Consider the following 21,926-nt stretch of genomic DNA (forward strand, 5'->3'; position numbering starts at 1 on the left):
TTAACAAAATCATAGAGTAGTGATTTATCGATACTAATCGAATGACGAGCGATAAGACGGCGCGCCACCTAAGTAGCACGTTCGCTAAATTCTAAACCAATGCGGCTCTCAAAGTTTTTGTAATTAGTTCAGTAGAAGAACAGTCAGTTTGTTAATAGATATTTAACATTTTATATATAGTGGTGTGTATATATTTACTATATATATGCTATTACTGCTATAGATTCACCAAAACAAAAATACTAACATAAAAATAAAACTGGTTGAGATACCTATATTTCTTGTTTATTTTTAAAAATTACTATGTAGGTAACTCTTTTCCCAAATTTTTACAGTTTTTTTTTAATTCATTTATTTTATAAAGACAGCTGAGTTAATAAGGTATGCGATTGGAATTTCGGAAACTACTATATGTATACTCTATACGTAAGATACTCTTACTAGGTGCAGTTCAGTTATTGACTTTCGAATCTTAGCGTTATGATTTTATATTGTAAATTCAAATCTAAATTTCCATCACCACAGAAACGAGAAACACTTCAAAGCAAAGCAAATAGGAACGAAAAAAAAGCATCAAAACTAATATTCTACTTTTCTCTACTATTAAATCTGTAATCCAATAAAAATTTCCGACCGGACTAAGTTGCACAAAGCCAAAGCAAGTTGGATATCAATGCTTTTGTCCAAGCCCGCATTGTTAGAAGTTCGCCGGGCCTAGGAGAGCTCCTTGTGCCACCCCGGTTATTGATACTAACAGTATTTTGTCGGTAAATTACCGGGACAAAGTGAGTTACGGAATTCAGGGTATTGGATAATTTGTAGGGATTTTTTTGGATGATGTAGGGCATAAATGGAATATGTACCAATTCTGCTGTCATTGAACTTCTTACGGGTATTCAGAAGCCAATAAGGGGTATTCTGTTGACTGGGTAACTGGCTTAAGGAGGTCATATATGCAGTTGCTGCTTGTAAAACACTCAAACTCAGCTGCATCTGGTAAGACTGGAAGACGACTCCAACATAGCTGGGAAAAGGCTCGAGAGATTAAAAAAAATTACAAATGATGATAAAGCCCAAATTAACCGTACTATACCCATTCACATTCAATTCTACTTCATTTTGCAATAAAACAAAAAAAATCGAGCACAGAGGCAGATTAAACCACCTGCTTCAGTCCTTATCTACTAAAAAAAAGCCAAAAAAAGGACCCAATCAATACCAAACAGGTCTATTACGAAAACTTTGAGAATCACACCACAATGGCGGACGTCTTCAAATCATAACAACATTTGCGCACGATCGGTGCGCAGAACGCAGCTGTCAGTCGCCTGCGCAGTGTGCTAATATGTTGCGCGTGTGTGTGTTACTTGTATTTGTGTGCGTGCTCGGTGTTGGGAGCCTTAGGGGAAGAGGTTGGTCCTATTTTTGGTCCTTTTTTTGGTCCCTTTTTATTTTTGTTTTTTTTAAGTTTTAAGTTAAATCGTATTTTTGGGGTACGTTTGACTAGTTAAGCGTCAGTTGCAGAAATACATATTTATTAAAGTTAAGTCTGCTTTAAATATGTATATTGCTGACTTTTTCTTTGTCAACAAGAATAGAATAGAATTTTATTTTGCAAATATGGGTACACAGGTCTTAAAATATAATAAAGCTTCAGCCATATTTTACAATTCGGCATGCAAACATTAACATTATTTATATTTAACTTCAGTATATAGGTAGATAAAAGATAAAAAGTGTTAGCAGTGGATTTAAGTAAGGTTTAATTTTTATGGATCTTTCTGCAACTGACGGTTAGATAAGTTGTTTAAAATATGCGACTATGACTCTGCCTGACAGTTTGTTTGAGAAAATATAAATTATAGTGAGCAGACTAGTCCATGTTATTGGTTGACACGTAAAGAATAGACACGAAATATACCTATATCTAGTGTTTGAAGGAATGTTGAAGAATAATATAAAATTGTTGATATAACATTCGTAATGCCATTTCTGCTTTAAGCCGTAAGAATAGAATTAGGTCATAGAATCAAAAATACACCTATTTCATTACTATCTGTTTTCCCGCGGTTTCACTCGCGTCCCGTGGGAATTACTGCCCGTACCTGGCTAAAATATAACCTATGTTACTCGGAGACAATGTAGCTTCCCAACAGTGAAAGAATTTTTCAAATATTTTCGGACAATTTAGGGTATAAACAAACAAATGTTTCCTCTTTATCATATTAGTGTAGATGTTCAATCACCATCTACAATCGTAAAACGAGCGATAGATACATTATAGAAATCTGCAGTAACAGTTTAACTTCCTTAAGTAAGTTTATCTGTAACAATGATCTGATTATCAAAGGATTCAACACCATTGTCACAAGTGTCCAATCTCCGGTTCTTATGTATTCTAGCAATTTCCTTATCTCGAACTAACCCCGTTTACCTAAAGTTATCAATAAACATATAAACTATAAGATTAACCTAACAGAAGAAAAGGTTACGTCATGATCATCATCATCATCATCAGCCTTTTTATCATCCCACAGCTGGGCTGTGGCCTCCTCTCACACAGAGAAGGATTGAGCGTTCATCACCACGCTTGCTCAATGCGGGTTGTTGGTTACAAGGCTACATAGCTATGTAAACATAATGAGAAACTTAAGTGTCTTGTAATAAAGACCAGAAGGTCAGAAAGCCAGTCGACCCATGTTGCATCATGATACTCACCTGCAGCCGTTTAGAATGGAAGCCGACCCCAACATAGTTGGCAAAAGGTTAGGCAGATGATGAACGAAAAGTGATCCTAAGATTCTAAATAAATTGTAGAAGGACCAAGCAAACGTAAACAAACATGGGTGATAATGGAAGAGGAACTATAACAATTCTCGGATATAGGAATTATCGGCACGAATCTTGAGCGCTGACCTTCATCTGCGCAGAAGTATTTATTAGCAAAGAACCAATCCCGAGTGACAGCTATGCCGCGATGCGCTGCGGGCCAATCACCGCTTTAGCTCGCCCCCGCACCTTACTTCATTCCACAAAAGGGACCCTATAAATTACTTCTGCGCAGGTGAAGGTCAGCGCTCAAGATTAGTGCCAATGATTATAGGAACTAAATTCTCTTTTATCAATGAACTTCAATTAAACGATTTTATAAGTACCAACTAAACACGTGGTTGAAGATTAAAAAAAAATCAAACGTAATGAATGTGTGAAATGAAATGTTTTGTATAAAAGCAGGTTGATTACACCTTTCTTTGAAATCACAGTGCAATCTGAGCCTGAAAGTAATTTGCTTATAAAGCAATCAATCCACATTTCATGAATTAATATCATAATGGTGAATTTGTAGGCACATATTAGTAAATTCACACATTGCAATTACTTTGTTGTTTATTATTTAGGACTAAGAGGGCCAAAAACATACATAAATGATCATCTGCCTAGCCTATTCCCAACTACGTCGGGGCTGGCTTCCAGTCTAATCAGATGTAGCTAAGTAACCGTTTAACTTGGAGATCAACAGTAACCAGGGCAACTCAATAGATACCCATTGATGAGAGTGTTTGTCAGTCTAGATCGCATCTGACTACCCGTAACCACTGCCAAGGATGTTCAAATGACGGCCAGAACCACCAATTATTTACCACACCAATTTATTGGAAACACGGAATAATTGCAACGGTGAAGTGGAAATGGGCAAGGCACATAACTCGAACTTTGGACGAGCCCTTTGTCCAACAATAGAAGTCATTCAGCTGACTCATTGACATCTAGATGTTCCCACAAATCACTTTTAACCCAATGATTTTCTATTGTTCTATACGTAATTAGCGGCATACTGAATGTCGTGGTGGCCTAGTGGGCAAAGAACCAACCTCGAGTATGTATGGTTAGACTGGAAGCCGACCCCAACATAGTTGGGAAAAAGGCTCGGAGGATGAGGCGGTTAAAACAATAATAATAAAGCATCAATTTGTGTTTTCGAATAATAAATAATAATAATACTCGTACAAAATTTTAAAATCTTTTATAAAGAAAAACTGGTTATTCATGACGAAGGGAAGTACAGTACACATCGCGTGGGTACCTATATTTACACAAACATATTTCTCATAGCTTCCCCCTTAAGGGAACTGAAAGGAACCAGGAAGGCTTGCTTTTATTAAAATGTTTCTTTTTAATGTAACGTTCCTCACATTGTCAGTATATTTGATATAGCAAAAAGAGTTTGTATATAATTCTTTTCATTGATGAAATATCCACCTACTTAAAGGAGCGGAGCGGTCCGAAGACCAAAGTTATGAATGACTTGATTTTCTCAATTAATTTTTTAGTTTTTCATTCACGAGCTTGCTCGTTGTTTTTCATATAACAATTTATTTTCTAAGTATATCTTGGACACCAATGGCTAATAAAAAGGTGATGGAAAACCTCTTGAGAGAACCTGGACTATATAGTCTGAAATCACCAACCCGCATTGGGCAAGCGTGGTGAAAAATGCTCAATCCTTTTCCGTGTGAGAGGAGTGGGACGATAAAAAGGATATAACTGTAATACATTTTTTTTTAAATAAAACTACTTTTACGTATTTTATCGCAGTCATATTAATAATGTCAGAGGTATTTAATCCCGACGTTTCGGATCCTTTACAGCTTCCATGGTCACGGGCAAACTAAGGTATTGGTCGTCTTGATATTTTAATAATACTGTTTTTTTTTCTTCATAAAATATACGAGAAGCCAATGCTTAGTAAAGTTATAAACAATGTCAATAAGCGGTCGAGTCATTGCCGAAAATTGTAAATTACTGCAATACCGACAACTATTGTATACGTTTTAAAGTATGTGTTTAGGAAACCGTAGAAAAACATTCGCTGTTAATATCTAGTTTCTTCGCAATAAGTACTTTTATTACAAAAAAAAAACTGAAGAGTTTGTTTGTTTACTTGTAATCGAAGAAACTACAGTACTGCGATTCTATAAAACTCGATCAACAACTCGCATTTCACTTCGATTCGTAATGTCATTTCATACTTTAGGGGAGGGATGGGCACTTTTTCACAATTTATTGCATAAAAAATCAGATTTTACAGATCATTATCAACTTTTATTGCCATTTCTTATATTCGGCTAGATATAATGAAAGAGCTTTCCTAAAAATTACACTCAGTTTCAACATTACGAGATATTTAAACGGTTTTATTTAGCTCACCCCGTTTGTTTTATTATTTATTCTTGGATCAAATTTAGTAATTCAAATTTCACCCTCTTCCTATCAACCGATTGGTCTGAAATTTTGTATACACCTTTAATTAAATCCAATATGGCCGCCGGCACAAAATGGCACAGCACGTCGATTCTATAAAATTCGAACAACAACTCGCATTTCACTTCGCTATTCACTCTCACTTCGCATTCGATTCAGAACGACCTTGATTTTGCATTCTGTAAACATCACCTAATCACTTGCGAAGTGAAGTGAGCTCGACATCGACCAATGCTGTGCTAGTGACTTCCCCACTCGACAAAATGTCAACCGAGATTAATCAGTTTTTAATTTTATCAGTTTTGACACAGAATTTTAGCTAAATATGATGTTTTAGTTATAATTTGTTATTGTAAGGAATTTGAGGCAGCTTTTAAGTATAAAATAAACAGAAATCTCTAAATTCGTGCTGTGAATATAATCTATGCTTACCAACACAGCAACCAATTTGCCTTTCTTGCTGATTTTGAGGAAACCTTATATATTTTTTTACTACGGCCGGATTGTTCAGAGCTTCCACTACTTCATTTATGCAACGAGATGCAGACGGTTGCGATAAATAAGTTCTGATGCCCTCTTTAATAACCTTCTGGTAACTGCCACTAGCCAAGAATGATAAAGTACATAGTATCTGTGAAACAATAAATCAATAAAAAATGTAATACCTACTTTATCTGGATTTAGTGAAAACAAAATTGAGACCAATTTGGTTATTTTCATGCTTAAGAGAATACCAATATTATAACTGAAGTACAGAGTCTTTTGAAAACATATCAGCTGGCGGGGAAACCACATAAAGGGAATACTCCTTATTAAGAACTAAGTGTTTTCTTATTATTGTGTGCTTGATTACAATTTTTCAACTATAAACTGTGTCAATACTTACTTTTACACGAGTTGTAAGTCCTTTGCCTCGACGTTTTGTGGGCTTTATCAGGGGCAGTAAATCAGACTCCAGTTGGTCAATTAGCTCCTTTGACAATCTATATATGCTCACATAGTCATCATCGCGAGTTAATAAAGATAAACTACGAATTCTAGCAGATTGTTGACGCTTTTCTAAATTATCTAAAGCATGAGCTTCTTCTAATAAAGATTTAAGCAAAACATTCTAGCCATCGTTAAAGGTAGGCACTTAATCACTTTAAAACACTTAGAACTTTATTTAAACACTATTTTTAATATAATAGTCTCTAGATCAAGTTGGCAACGGTACCTGAAACAAGATTCTATAAAGGATTTTTCGCGCAGATTTATAACCTCACAAATTTTCACTGACGAAGAAGAGCAAAATTTACAAATTATACATTACATGGTATGTCCAAGCCTCCCTACCATAGGGAGCATTGGAAACTTTTGACTTAGTTTATGAAAAAAAAATCGGTAAAAAAACTTTTAAGTTAAACGGTTTTATCTTATGTGCACTGAAAACTAGAAAATAAAAATAGTTACTTACCTGTCAACCTACGTAGGTGGTCCCGGTCATATTAGACTAAAATAAAACGTGGGGCCCATTAACTATTGCTGTAGTACTCTCTTCTAAAGGTATAATAGGTGTGGATTGCATCGACTTACTATAATTGTAACTGGAGATTTTGACAATCAATAATTAATAATAGAAAATACACATACCTTTCATTAGTTTTCTTTATAACGATCCGAAACCGCAACAAAATATTTAAGTACTTTTACGAGTGTTTGTTCTTGACAACTCACAGAAATGACAGATAGTCTATGGATGAACACCGTTACCAGTCGGTAACGTAAACTACCCCAAAAAAACAAAACTATGATCAGAAATCAGAATAAAAGGACCCCCTTTTATTCTGATTTGATCATCTCCCAACTGCCCATCTCTCCCTACCTCCCTATAGATAGACAGATTTTGACAGATCTGTCAAAATCTCGACTTTGATTTAGTTCAACTTGTCAACACGCTCGATAGTGTAGCGCTAGTGTAGTTTGACAATGTCAATCACGAAACTTTAAGGTAGAATTCCGTGGGTCGCGATTGTCGCAGCCGCGCGCGACAAAGTCAACCTATGAAAATGTATGGCACCGCTGCCGAGGGCTGCGACAGTCGCGCGCGGACGACGAATTTCGTGAGCCGCTCGCGGCCGTACGCTTCTCAACATGGTCTAGCGCTTAATAACATCTATAGAATTTTAGTAAAACCAGAATTAAATTTTTGACAATGCCGCGAGCAGCTTACGAAATTCGTCGGCCGCCCGCGACTGTCACGGGCCTCGACAACGGTGCCATACATTTTCATAGGTTGACTATTGTCGCGTCCACGGAATTCTACCTTTAGATCGAAGTCGAAGTGAGAGTGATGTCGAAGTGAGTTGTGATATTTTATAGAATCGACATGCAGGACGGAATTGATAAATTCTATCAGTCTTAGATAGCCCATTTATCGAGGAAGGCAATAGGCTACTTTTCATTCTAGGACACGAAGTATTTCCCATACGGACGCGGGTGATACCGCGGTAAACACCTCGTGAAATTATGTAACGTCTAGCGTTGCATGGGTTGTGTGAAAAACATTATGGCTGGAAAGAATGTCACTTATGAAATGGCGTCAGATAGAAAAGTATGGAAGAAGAAAATTATATCGTGCTGGCCACAAATAAATGTTGTAATAAGGGCAAGAGGATGAAGATGATGATGATATTCAAAGATTCCATAGTAGTTAAAGATGATGCTGACATACGAGTATGTAGTAGTTTCAGCGTCAATTTGTATTCCGTGTCAAATGCTTGTCCACTGCTGTATAAAGGTCTTCCACGAGCTGCGTAGATTTCAGTAGAGCGCAGTTTGGGATATTTTTTAGCTTCAGAGACGCTTTACATATTTACAACAAGTGCTACGATAAAAATTTAAGTGGCTGTTAGGTGAACTTGGTCAAATACTGTTTGATTTATACATTTTTCATAATCTATCTAGCATGTCTCGACTATGCTATTGCCAGCTATAGTTTAACCGGTTGCATCCGAGTACCAGTGCCTTACGTGGCAAACCTGTACCCCTTGGCAAGACTGTCATAACAAGATGATGGTCACCTATAACCACGGACTGACCACACCAAGTATTGCTTAAAAAATCTACCCATATGTAGCTGTTACTTAGCGAGTACTATAAAGTATTAAAAACTTTAACGACCTCCCTTCATGACAATCTAAGCTTAGATTAAAATCTTGTCATGGTTTCGAAGACACGTGTCTTATGATGTAAACAATGGTTACACTTATGTTAGGCTTAACCACGATCATACTTGGTAACTTTATAAGTATATTACTTAACTTTACTTATAAGCTTTTAATACTTTACTAAGATTAGTTAATTTTAATTAGAAACGTAATTACCTACCCATGTTCTCTATTTACGTATTATATATAGTACTAGGTAGCTCTAAGTTTTGTTTATAGAAAATTATATCTTGTATGTATAATAATTTAGTCTAGTTAGGTGTTGTTTATTGAAACTATTTCCCGCAGATGGATGAAAAATAGTCTATGTCCTTTCTCAGGCTCATAAAATATTTGTTTTACCTATTTGAAGTTGTTCATAGGTTTTCTCATCAAAGCTTGACATACAAACGGAATTATTTGTACATTTTATAGTAGGTATTTGTAAAGATTATTCCCACGGAGTAATGAAAGATGAGCGGAGATGCCATAAGGCAGATAGGTGAGGTACCTCCTTCTAGGTCAAATACATACGCTGGGCGTGACCAATACGATCAGTTACGATTGACCTAATCAGGGTTCTTTAGGGTTAGTTAGGGTTCTTTGGGGTATCTGTCAATGGTTTTTGGTATTACTAAAAATGGGCGGGATCTAAAGAAGGCGATTAGGACCAATTCTTCGTCCCTCGCACACTCTTATTTTGGCGCGCTATTTTCTTAGAAGATTTTCCGTTATGGCACCTCCGCTAGTCATTTAGTTGTCCGTGATCATGACTGACACTGAAAATATCTCACACACAAGCATTGTTATGACAATTAATGTTTAATGTTGAGTTGCATCTTGCTTTTGAACCTCAACATCATATTCCCATAATAAGAACACATATTTACGTCTCTATACAGGGTGTGTCGTTCACAATCACATTCAATCCTATCGCATATACTTTGTGTTATTCTATGGCGAATTGTAAAAAAATAATCTAATCCATTCAGTGGTTTGGCCACAGGAGTCATTTTTCGTTTTTATAATTTACAACATCATGTGTAAAGCAGAGATATAGTAAGGAGTATCGAATGTTTTGATCAGTTGTCAGCCGTCAGTCTTTAAGGGAGAATTTCAGTTGTTTGTAATGACTGACTTTTATATGGTGTTCTAAATTTCGCACATTTTAATTCTATTTACTTTGTTTGTTTTTTTTTTCTTTGTGTTAATCGACATATATTAACCAGTATATTAACGAATTTCATATAATGTGATTGTGAACGACACACCCGATATAGTAGCTGCATCTTAAAATTTAAATTTCCACCACTGCACCTGCACTCGATAGAACAATAGTGTGCATCTGACTATCAAAAATATTTACATTGATAGCATGGGTGAAATAATCTCTATTGTGACCGTCTACTTGTTTATAATAATATTGCTTTACTGCATGTTTGTTGCAAGGCTACTAATTATAGTTTTTTTTTTATAATGTTATAAATGTTCCGCGTTCCGAATAGGTATAATTCCCGTGGGAACTACTCCCATACCTACTAACTAGCTTTAAAACCGACCTTTTTTTCAGTCAGTCCAGTATTCCTGCGATAAATACGTTGATCAGTCCAGATTTTCTGTGATAAGTGTGTTTGAACAAACCAACAAACTCTTTAGCTCTATAGTCCTTACTAATACATAAATGCGAAAGTAATTCTGTTCGTCTGTCTGTGTGGATAAAACTACTTGAGCGGTTTCTTTCGAGGCACTGTGGAAATCGCAGGGAATTGAATTTTTCGAAGATTAAGCAGGTGCAAGAGATTCAGAGATATATAAAACGTGCTCAGGTTAATAAGCAGAAAAATTCTATTAATTTTCTAATCTCAATTACTTACATTCTTGCAATTAAAATGACACAAAATATTTTTCTACACATTATCCTTTTGACCTCTTATTTAACCCAAAAATAACCTGAAAAGCCTTCGGTACGGTAAATTCGCAGCCGTAAAAATCCAATAACACGGTTCGTTCCGAGATGGACAGACGGACACAGACTGAAGCTTAGTTTACGACTCCTGAAAATAACGGGATCAACACTTCTCTCTCTTGTGAACATTTCAGTGATATTTCAGGTTATTTGAAAACTGTTATTAAGACTATAAACTGGAGATATAAAAATTGAGCTCATGCTCAAACTTTAACCTTTATAAAATCATTTTTTTAAAGGTTAAAGTTGGTATTTTTTGTGAAATTCTTTATGTCAATAGATAAAAAATTGACTAATTATTTTTTCTTAGAAATCGTTCTAGATTTATATATTTTAGTTATAATAGAGAGTTAAAAAAATATTTTTGTCTATAACGAGATATCCTACTTAAACTACTACTAAATTATAAACGTGAACGAGTTTATCTAGACACACGGCAGTGTGTCCGCCAAGTTCGAGCAAAAAAAGCGACACACCGGCCGTGGGTTATATTACACGACCATTTCGGGCCAAATTCGACCCCCCTGTAACTCAAAATCTATTTTATTTACGCATATCAAATTTCTAGTATCTGTTGAGACCCCTTCACTTATCTAAAATACAAAATTTCATTAATATACCTATTGTAGGTCTTGAGATATTGACGTCAGAAAATCGCTATTTTTACTATACACTCACTGACTGACTCACTCATCAAAAACCTAGACCACTTCCAATGGTCGTATTGACTTGAAATTTGGCATGGAGGTAGGTCTTTATGTCAAGGTAAAGGGAAAAATCTGAAAATGGCCAAGTGTGAGTCGGTTTCAAAATAATGAAGGTGTTTTATACATTTATACCCCTAAGGAACTAAAACGAACTAAATTTATCTATATTTATATAATATATCTTCGAATGGTCGTACCGATCTGAAATTCGTTACAAAGGTTTGTATTTAGTCAAAGTAAAGTAAAAATCTGAAAACGGCCAAGTGTGAATCACTTTCGGAAATAACGAATGTGTAATTTTGATCCACGAACATAATATTTGATGATAACATGTCATGTCAGTCAATTGGTAAATCTAGTCCATTTAGTTAATCTAGTTCATTTCTTTGTAAGAAACATAGTGCATATTAAAAACTCTGAAAGATAGTATAAATGAGACATTTCTTTAACTAACTTCATCATAAGAAAAAAATAAAATAAACAACCTTACAAAAATAAATGAAATCCCACCCAAAACAAAAATGTGAAAGACTGCCAAGTTCGATAATATGGGAATACTTCGCCTATAAAAGAAGTGAGATCTGAATAAGTACCAAGTTCCATACACATACCTCAGTTAAAAATAGTTACTTTTTAATGATGTTACTTGGCAAGTTTTAATAGAAAATTAAATACTTGATTCATTGCGTTTAGTAGGTTTATAACAAGGTGTGTGAAAACTTGCCAAGTAACATCATTAAAAAGTAACTATTTTTAACTGAGGTATGTGTATGGAACTTGGTACTTATTCAGATCTCACTTCTTTTATAGGCGAAGCATTCCCATATTATCGAACTTGGCAGTCTTTCACATTTTTGTTTTGGGTGGGTAAGGATTACATGAAACTTGACAGTAACATAGTTTTTATAGTAAAATAATATAATATGGGCTACTTTTTATCCGGGTACGGAAAGAAGTGTCTTCGGGAAACGGGCGAAAGTGTATTGCAAAACAAAAATTAATTAAAATATTACCAATTATGCACCTTTGCGTAGCCAAGTATGATTCATCCTATTTCTCTCTAACCTAAAGTTATTTAATTCTAACCTAAAATAATTACTCCATTCACATACCTAGATATTAACATATTTACAATACATATAAAAACTATCCTAGTAAAACAAACAAAAAAAAACACTAACTATAACTAAAACGCGTCAAAAAATTCGTCCCCATCGCTGTCGACTGGGAACGTACCCAAGAGGCTGGCAGCAATACCTCGTTGGATGGCCATGCTGATCCTTTGTCCGAGGTAAAAGCCAGCTTTTTGGACACGAGAAGCGTCAACCAGCCGCCTAGAGAACCTAAACTTATACCTACGAAGAACATTATCATCAGTAATCCGCATTTCTATCTAAACAAACGCAGCAGTATTTTATTACATTATATAGTGTTAATTCGCTGCAAGTAATCACATTGCACGCGTTGGAATGTCACAATGAATCTGCTCTGTTAGGATAAACAATTAAGTAAGCTAATCAGATATATCACGCTACACTACAGCGGTATTTGTTTCAGTTTATATTTACTAAAACCTTTTAAAACACTAAATTAGGTTAGCTATGCAATACTAGAGCCTGTCAGCGATTTCACACGCGTCCTTCCTGAGATCAGTCCATTCGAAAAATCTCGTTACCTAGATATTATATTAGTACAGATAGCAGATCCTCGATAAATAATTCCTCTACTTTCAAGACCAACATTAGAAACCTAAGTATCTAACGACCAACAAACCTGGTCTTTTATGCGATTTAGCAACGCGTCGTTACAACCGTAAAACATCCATGCGTGCTGGTGAACGCAGTGTGAGATATTTTTAACCGACTTGAAAAAAGGAGGTTTTCTATATTGACCTCTAATATTTTTGTGCGGGATTATCTTAGGTTTGACTGAATCGATTTTCAGTATAGTATTTGTAACTCTTACGAGAATGTTTTTGTAGCTGTTAATGTAGCTTTGAAATGCTGTTACCCAACTCCAATTCATTTAATATCCCAGTTAATACCATGTAGTTGTTACACCGTCACACAGGTTAACACTGGTCTAAGATATTTTCGTCACACAGTTACGGACCAAGTTCCGAGCTCGGCAGCTAAGTTGACACTTGTCCTTCTTGATTGTATGGGATAAGTCTGGCCGTGTGAGGCCTTAACTACGAACGTATCATACTTAGTTTAACTTGAAGAGATAACCCAGTATTATGCATTGCACAATGGTAGATGGAGTTCAAGATAAGGACTTTTGCATGTTATATTACCCACTGATTCATTCGCACTCTTTACATATACCTAATAAGGAATATTAAATGCAAAAATACCAAAAAAATACGTCAAAAATATTACTGAATACCAGAGTTTTACATTTAATAAGTCCGTGAAAACTGCATTGTTTGTAAAATGATCTGTGGCTCAGAACGTAGCTACGGTCAATTTTGTGTACATGTAACAAGCATTATGTTCAAAATGACAAACAACAAAAAATTTAAATGTTTATCATAATAAACATTTTCTATTAAATCACTTCTAATTTGAAGACAAAAACTCTAACAACTTTCGTCATTACAACACAGGACCAAAGCGCAATGTTCTGGACGGTACTTCGGAACAAAAGGAAAGCTATACATCCGTTCTGCCATCCCTTTGTTACGGTCCCCTTTGTGTGGGAGCAGTGGTCTAGGTACCCTATTGACTAGACCACAATCAATCATAATAGACATGTATCTTATGTAGCATTGCTTATGTGAGGGAGAGCTAGATTGTAACAATAATATCGTTTTCTCTGAAAGGCCAGAAAGTTATGTTTAAAAAAAATCATCAATCGTTGAAATAGCAAGAAATTAATCCAGCTAAGAATAACGAATTTGCAGATATCAAAACTGTAATTGATGAGCTTGAATTAATAGGAGATTTAATATTTCCAGGTCTCTTCTGCCGAGATCCAGACACAGGCAAACTACATGCTGTGAACACCACGTGGCCAGCTACCTCATTCTGCGGCAACTACCACTGCAAAATACGAAGAAAGAACTTAACAGGTCACGTATATGCTCCATTACGACAAGTCAACATAACCAACCTCAAACTGATAGGAGAAAATTTCACATTAATAGACATCAAAGATGATAACAATATAAATAAAGACGAAGTTGCTAAAAACATTGTTAATGTCGACAAAAAAACTGAACCCGATATCATAGATGGAATACTCAATCTCAAAGGAGAAACAGGAACAAAATTAGATGATATCGTTGAAGACAGTAACGAAACGGAACAAGACAGATATTTGTCAGAAAAAGAGATAAGAAGTCTAACAGAAATGCTTCACACAGTCAAAAAGAGTGATTTGGATGCTATTGTAGAAATCTATAATTTGGCACAGGATATCTATAAGGAAATTGATAAAACAAGCACGGACCATGTGTTAGAAGATATTATGCATACTGCGAAAACTGTAGAGAACAAATTCACGAGATCTGATCTTCTACAAAAGGTTATTAAACAGGGGCATGTATCATATTGGTATGAGCCTTTAGCTAGCGGCAAGGTGAGAGCAGCAGATTTGATGCGTCCCGACATGTCACGAACAGAAACTATGAGGAACGATATGATTCCTGTTATACCCGCAATTCCTATCGATATAGAACCTCCGGTGGATATGGTGCAAGTAGAACCACCCAAACTAGCAATTAATACAAAATTTTCTCCTACACCATCTTCGGAACCCTACCCAGCAAATCAAATGCGAAGAATGACAGATACATTATTGACTGGGCCTCTTATAACGCACAAAGATTTTGGGAAACTGCCCTATTATTATCCGATGTCGAATTTCCAAAGAATGGCTTCGTACCAGCATGATCCAAAGAAAACTTATACCCCAAGTCCTAGAGGAGCATCACCGCAGCAGCCTTATAAAGCTATGACTTATAAACCAATGTATACCGCAGGGAAATACCAAAAGGAAATTCAGAAATCAATCTTGCTCCCGTACCCATTCTCTAACATTCACCATTACAACTGGAGTCATCCTCAGAATATGTACCACAGGAATCATTTATTCGAAGATAAAGAATCCCTACCGAACAACAATCCAAATCCTCTGAGCAACCCAAATACACTGAGCAATCTGAATATTGTGAGCAACCCAAATACAATAAGCAATCTAAATGTAGTGAACAACGCAAATACACAGAACAATCTAAACGCACTGAACAATCCAAATGCACTCAAGAAACAAAATACACTGAACAACCCTAATACACTGAGCATAAATACGCTACACATTCTCAATGCACTGAAAAATGCAAATACACAGAACAATGTAAACAGCCCAAATAAAGTAAACAATCGAAATGCGCTGAACAACCCATTAACACTGAACATTCCAAATACACTAAATATTCTAAATGCTCTAAAGAATTCAAATAAACTGAAGACTCTAAATACACTGAACAATCTGAATGTACTGAGCAACCCAAATACACTGAACATTCTCAATGTACTCAAGAATCCAAATGCACTGAAGACATTAAACTTAAATTCACAGAGCAATCCAATTACATTACACAAACATATACAAAAACCGAAAAATGCCGTACTCATGAATCCAGATTTGGAGAACTTTCAAGATTTAGAAATAAAAGCTACTAATAAAGAGCAGATCGCCAGATCGCAAAATTCAGACGATAGGAGAAAACCTGATTGGCAGACAGATTCATTGCCCAAGCAAATATTAGAAGAAGTAAGAGCCCATATACAGGAGAAACAAAGAGTGTTTATTCACCCTTTCCCATTAAGAAAAAAAGTAAAGTTAGAAAGAGTGGGCAAAGTCCATAAAATGGATGAAGTAAAAAGAACCAAAAGACAGGTGGAAGGGAAAAAAGTAACCAAAGAAGCCCAGTTAGAACCAGAACTATTCGAGGTTTTTATAGGAAATACGACGTAAGTAGATTTTAAATAAATAGCTTTAAGTGTTTATGTGTTAGTCGAACCTGTTAATTAAATGTTATAGCTAAAATAGTTAGTTTTTATTTTGTTAGTACCATTTCTCATTTAAAGTTAACACATCATAAAACGCTTGACCATTTTGTGACTAAAACAGATTCAATTTTAGGTCAAATATTACAGTAGCCTTTCATTCATTAAATTTTAATTAGAAACATTCATATTTACATAGAATTTTGCATAATATAAATAGCTGAAATTACTGTAAACAAAATGTAATCTATTTTTGCTCCAACCTACATAAAACGAAATAATAGACACAAGCCCACACATATTCATCTGATTAATTCCAAAACAACTCAGAACTATGTTTACTTATTATTTACTTTTTGCCTCCAAAAAAAATCCTAACACCTTGCTTCAAAAAACTTGACAAATTATACAAAAAAGTGGTAGGAATTCGTCCCTTGTTAAAAACACCCTTTCATGGTGGCATATTTTATCAATGGTGAGTAAAAATTAGCCTTTATTTTTGTTACCCGAATACTCACTGTCATTTTTTATTTGAGCTAATAGAAATATTCTTGTAGCTCAAATAATTGTTTTGACAGTTTTCATATTTATGGGGTGGGAGAGCCAAAATTTAGAAATTTGAAATATTGTTACTTCACAGTTGTGTTTAATTATGGATCAAATTGCTTTTAAGACTGTGGTTATATTGGTAGCTAATTCTTTTTTAAAGTTACGGTCCAAAAATAGATACTCAATGAAATTGCAATTATAAAAACCTCATACTGGATCGTAGTTATTGGCAGAACACACCAAAAAACTGTTGTTATTCCACACATTAAATAACATGAAACTAATTAAATTAAGGTAAATTGAATCCATTGCAATAAGTTTTTATTGTCACTTGAGGCGAATTGGCAACGTGCCAGCAATTCGATAGTTTACCCCATAATGTCAATGTACACAGCTTTTATATTCTTGTTTTGACATTTACAATGAAATAACTAGCTTTTGGATTTATTTATTTATTTATTTATTTATTGGGGACAAAAAACAGTTACATGTTATAATAGTACAATACAATTATCTTTAAAAAAAAAATGGTAAACATATAACCCACACCAATGTCCACGAATTAACAAAATTGTATAAAAAGAAAGAGAACAGAAGCGTGACTATACAGTACTTTTACTTAAGTTTACAGAAAGAAGAAGAAGAAAAATCGCTACTGTTTATTGTGAGATAAGTTGTCTAGGAGTTTAATGGCCATTACTTTAAATTTTTGATGGGAAAGTGAAAAGATGTCTATGTCCATAAAATGTGTGTTGTAGGTTTCCTCTAACCGACGGAGAGGAACTCGTGCCCCGGCATTAGTTTTACACATGTCTGTATGGAACAGTCGAGGCACGCGCACCCCCCGGCGGAGAACAGTTCTAGGTGTTATATAACATAATTTATTGGTAATATCCATACAATCAAACTTATTGTTGCACAGGCCGTGCAACATCATGACATCAAGAAGTAATCGTCTAGATTCTAGACTCAGAATATTGTATCTTTTCAATAACTGCTCATAGGGAGCTTTTGAATGCTTGCATTTATAACTCATTGCACGCAAAAACTTTTTCTGCACCATTTCAAGGCGATCTGTATATTTATTGTAGAATGGATTCCATACTTGGATAGCGTATTCCAATTGAGATCGTATCAAAGTTTTATACAATAACAAAAATGTAGTAGATCGCACAAAGTCACCCGAGGATCTCATGACGAAGCCATACATCTGAAAGGCCTTATTTATAATATTGTCAATGTGAACGTCAAAGTGTAAGCACGAATCTAGCAATATACCTAGGTCGCGGACTGAATCAACTTTATTTATATTTACGTTGTTTATCGAATAGTTATAATTAATTTTATTTTTATTTTTAGTAAATGAAATAGATTCATTTGAATTATGACTCACTAACAGTTCATTTATAAAAAAATGATTTTGAATAGTGCAACAACATTTTAGTAAGGAGTTCCCACGTGATACATGCGGAACCTCGGGAAATAGCTAGTTTTTTAATCTTTTTGTTAAACAATTTGTCAATTTTCTTCCAATAGGGATATGTCAAATCCATCATTATACGTTAATTATTAATAGAAATAGTTTAGTCTTAGGAGAATGTAGAATATGTGTGTATAAATAGGATATATAACTTATTATCTGTAAATAAGTCTTAGGAGTAGTTTTTTTCGATAGTAATGTCATATAGAAATTCCGATTGTCAATACCAAAATCATAAGCATGATTTTCAGGTATAAAAAGGATGATAATATTATCATACAGGATATCTGAGTAGCTGTCCGGCCTAGCTGATTAACGATTATACTGTGAGTTTAACTTTTTCGAAATAATTGTGTGTATGTGTGCTGCCTACATAGTTATATACGTAATATACGCTTTTTTTAATCCTCAAAATATTAAAAAACACGCCATATAAATGAGAATCGCATCGTTTCGGTTCGAACCAAACTTTTTGGGGTCTGAACATCGCGCGAGTCATGGCGCAAGAACTGTTTTTGCTAACAACATGTATGTATGCTCTGAAGTTAGTTGCAAACCGCCATTAAGTTTGGTTTGTGCTGTCTACATACTGATATCGCACGCAGTGTTTACGGATTTTTTTACACAAACGGTGTGATAAAAAATATCTTACAATACACCCGTATGACAACGGGATGGGTCTCTATAGCAAGTTAAAATCTTTATAATTATGTACACTTATTTTATTTATTTCAGATGTAATTCTGACTACACTGTACCTGGGTTCTTTCGGTACGGGAACTTGAGTCAGCCATTTCCTGAATGCTGTCCACAAAGAATACAAACCCGGTGAATTTTAATAAGTAAAAATAATTAAATTAGACAGTAAAAATAAATTGTACATGATACTCATTAATAGTAGAAATATTAGTGAATTTAAATATACTCTTAAGTGGTCTGTGAGTGAGTTCGTACCAGAAGGTCAAAGAAATACCAAAATATGTATATGTTCCTTTTTTATAACAAGAGTGTTCAAACATTTTTGTTTTTTAGTAACAACAGTTTTTGTAAAAATATTGGCGTAGTCAAAACAGTTCTTTTGTTTGTTTAAAATTAATTAAATGAAACAAATAATTGCTATCTTTAATTTTTCTGTGAAATTAATTAGAGTAAAAATGGCTGTGTAAATAAAAAGTGGATTGAAATTAAATTAATTATGCATGTAAACAGTGTTTTATTTACTGAAATTCCATGAAAACACTTATATAAATATTTCACGAACACTTATTTAATAATGCCAAACATATTCACATTATTTGATTTTATCATCTCTTATACCTATCATATATTTTTTATTTACTTTATAGTTGAATAGTTTTACGTACATAGACAGTCAAGTTTATTCACATAAAAATAAAAACCTGACTTTAACACGTGTTCAAAAATAGGAAATGCTCATTGGTCATCGACCTATTTCGAAGGTACTATTCCTATATTTAAATAGATAAGCCAGTATTATCAAATATTGACAGATACAAAAACATGGTGCACTATATTTTGAATGTGGAAAAATCCCGTTCTTTTGTTTTGAAATGCATTTTTGTTCTGATAAGCTCAATGTTGCAAGATTTTAACGAAAGACTATAGTTGGTTGATTTTTGCTTTCGAAAAGTATCTAGGTAGGTACCTCGCAAAAGATCTGTTTAATAATTCACAGATTATTATATTATCACACGAGCGTTCACTGAAATTGCGTAGTATCGAAAAATAGCCCAACGATTATTTTCGCTACGAAATAGCTTTAAGATACAAAAATTAAGCAAAATTAAAAATTTTGAAAAACCCCCGACGGTAAAAATCTTATTGAAAAATAATAAAATAACTCAAAACCCCCGACTTAACCCAATTATATAGGAATATCCGTCGGGGGCTGCCATTAAACCAGCTAAAGGATTCCTAGTGTCGTGAATACAATTATTGAAGAATTGTAGATGTTTAACGATGACATAAAATACACTCAATTAATTATTGAATTTTCATGTAGAAAAGGCAGCCCCCGACGGTTATTCCTATATAATTGGGTTAAGTCGGGAGTTTTGAGTTATTTTATTATTTTTCAATAAGATTTTTACCGTCGGGGGTTTTTCAAAATTTTTAATTTTGCTTAATTTTATTTCAGACTTTTTAGAGAGCATATACGAATATTTTGCACAGATATTGTAGCGCCCGCTAGTGAGTTACTGGCGTAATTTTTATTATTTGGGAACATGCATTAAGCACGTACCTACACATTGCTGATGAAAACAGAATTGTAATCAGACGTTTTCATTATATTGCAACATTGTTTGGCACTAATATTGTGGCGCCCCCTAGTGAGTTATAGCCATGACACCTATCTAAGAACATGAACTCATCGAACACAAAACCGTTATTGAAAACCGCATCAAAATCGGATCATTAGTTTAGAAGGTAGGTGGGAACATTACTGTTTTGCACTAAAATTGTGGCGCCCCCTAGTGAGCTACAGCCATGACACCTGTTTAAGAACATGAACTCATGGAACACAAATCCGTTATTGAAAACTGTCTCAAAATCAGATCATTAGTTTAGAAGGTAGGTGGGAACATTACTTTGCTGTTTTGCTCTAATATTGTGGCGCCCTCTAGTGAGTTACAGTCATGACACCTGTCTAAGAACATGAACTCATCCAACACAAATACGTTATTGAAAACCGCATCAAAATCAGATCATTAGTTTAGAAGACAGGAGGGAACATTACTTTGCTGTTTTGCCCTAATATTGTGGCGCCCCCTAGTGAGTTACAGTCATGACACCGGTCTAAGAACATGAACTCATTGAACACAAATACGTTATTGAAAACCGCATCAAAATTAGATCATTAGTTTAGAAGATAGGAGGGAACATTACTTTGCACAAACGCACACACAAACACACAAACGCACATCTCTCACCCTAAACGCATATACCTGCTCCGTTCCGTCGTGGGTAAAAATATGAGAATTTACCCAGTAAAAGCCAATTGGTGACTTCTAAACTTTAACGTGTTATTTCTATTTTAAACTCAAGCAAAATGCAGAGCTTGTATCTACCCACACACGGATAATACGGCTTCCGGTTGAAAGCTTCTAATAAATAAATACACATCAAAGATACAATCTGTACAAAAAAATAATAAACAAATGAACAAACCCACGACATTCCATTTTTTTAAAACCGAACAAGAACAACGTTAGTTAAAAATACATTAGTCAATCTCTATCCCAATTAACTGTATAAGGAACGGAGATAAGTCCTAATTTTGAATTAATCCAAAAAAATGTTCTAATAAATCAACCACACACTCACATGGGTCTTTCAATGGCGGCCGATAAAAAAAAGAAAACAAGTTTTTTTTCTCTCTTTTGTAGAACATTTTGAACGAAAAAGTTTGTAATTTATGTCTCAAAGTCGGGCGGTGTCGCGTTTTTAATCATTATTGTGTTATGAATAAGAGTTTAAGTGACTAAGTTTGTTGTGGTTATTGTATGTTTTGTGCTTTATAAGGGTTGGTTGAGAAATTGATTTATGGCCAATGGGAAAAAAATATTGAGACTCAAATGCAGGAAAAAGCTTAGCTTAGAAATCTTATAACTATAGACACTACACAGAAAATCATTCTCTCAGACCAAAGGGTAATATTTCTAGGGCCTAAGTCAAAGGTCTCTACAATGTCTTATTTGTCTTTATAATGATCAACCTTCCTGCTCAAAAACAAATCTA

The 21,926-nt window shown here is 34.7% G+C and overlaps 2 protein-coding genes across 3 annotated transcripts in view; one reads left to right on the forward strand and one right to left on the reverse strand.

Annotated features, from left to right (window-relative positions):
* Window positions 1-21,926, reverse strand: part of LOC110382099 (protein madd-4) — a 374,672-nt gene that overhangs the window by 166,875 nt on the left and 185,871 nt on the right. The gene's annotated exons all lie outside the window — the stretch shown is intronic.
* On the forward strand, window positions 1,301-19,339 carry LOC110380381 (uncharacterized). Of its 2 annotated transcripts, XM_021340347.3 has the most exons (4): window positions 1,301-1,412; window positions 14,083-16,102; window positions 18,419-18,493; window positions 18,903-19,339. In XM_021340347.3, exons 1-3 carry the CDS (start codon window positions 1,346-1,348, stop codon window positions 18,456-18,458), a joined length of 2,127 nt encoding a protein of 708 aa, XP_021196022.3. In that variant the 5' UTR covers window positions 1,301-1,345; the 3' UTR covers window positions 18,459-18,493; window positions 18,903-19,339. The 2 variants fall into 2 exon arrangements, with proteins under 2 accessions (XP_021196022.3, XP_021196021.3); XM_021340346.3 differs by lacking the exon at window positions 18,419-18,493.

Source organism: Helicoverpa armigera, chromosome 24 (genome assembly GCF_030705265.1).
Source record: "Helicoverpa armigera isolate CAAS_96S chromosome 24, ASM3070526v1, whole genome shotgun sequence".
Taxonomy (NCBI): Eukaryota; Metazoa; Arthropoda; class Insecta; order Lepidoptera; family Noctuidae; genus Helicoverpa; species Helicoverpa armigera.

Coding starts and splice junctions, on each gene's coding strand:
- LOC110380381 (XM_021340346.3), top strand. CDS start 1,346: ATGTTGCGCGTGTGTGTGTTACTTGTATTTGTGTGCGTGCTCGGTGTT. Junction 1,413..14,082: donor TGGGAGCCTTAGGGGAAGAG/GTTGGTCCTATT, acceptor TAATATTTCCAG/GTCTCTTCTGCCGAGATCCA. Junction 16,103..18,902: donor GTTTTTATAGGAAATACGAC/GTAAGTAGATTT, acceptor TATTTATTTCAG/ATGTAATTCTGACTACACTG.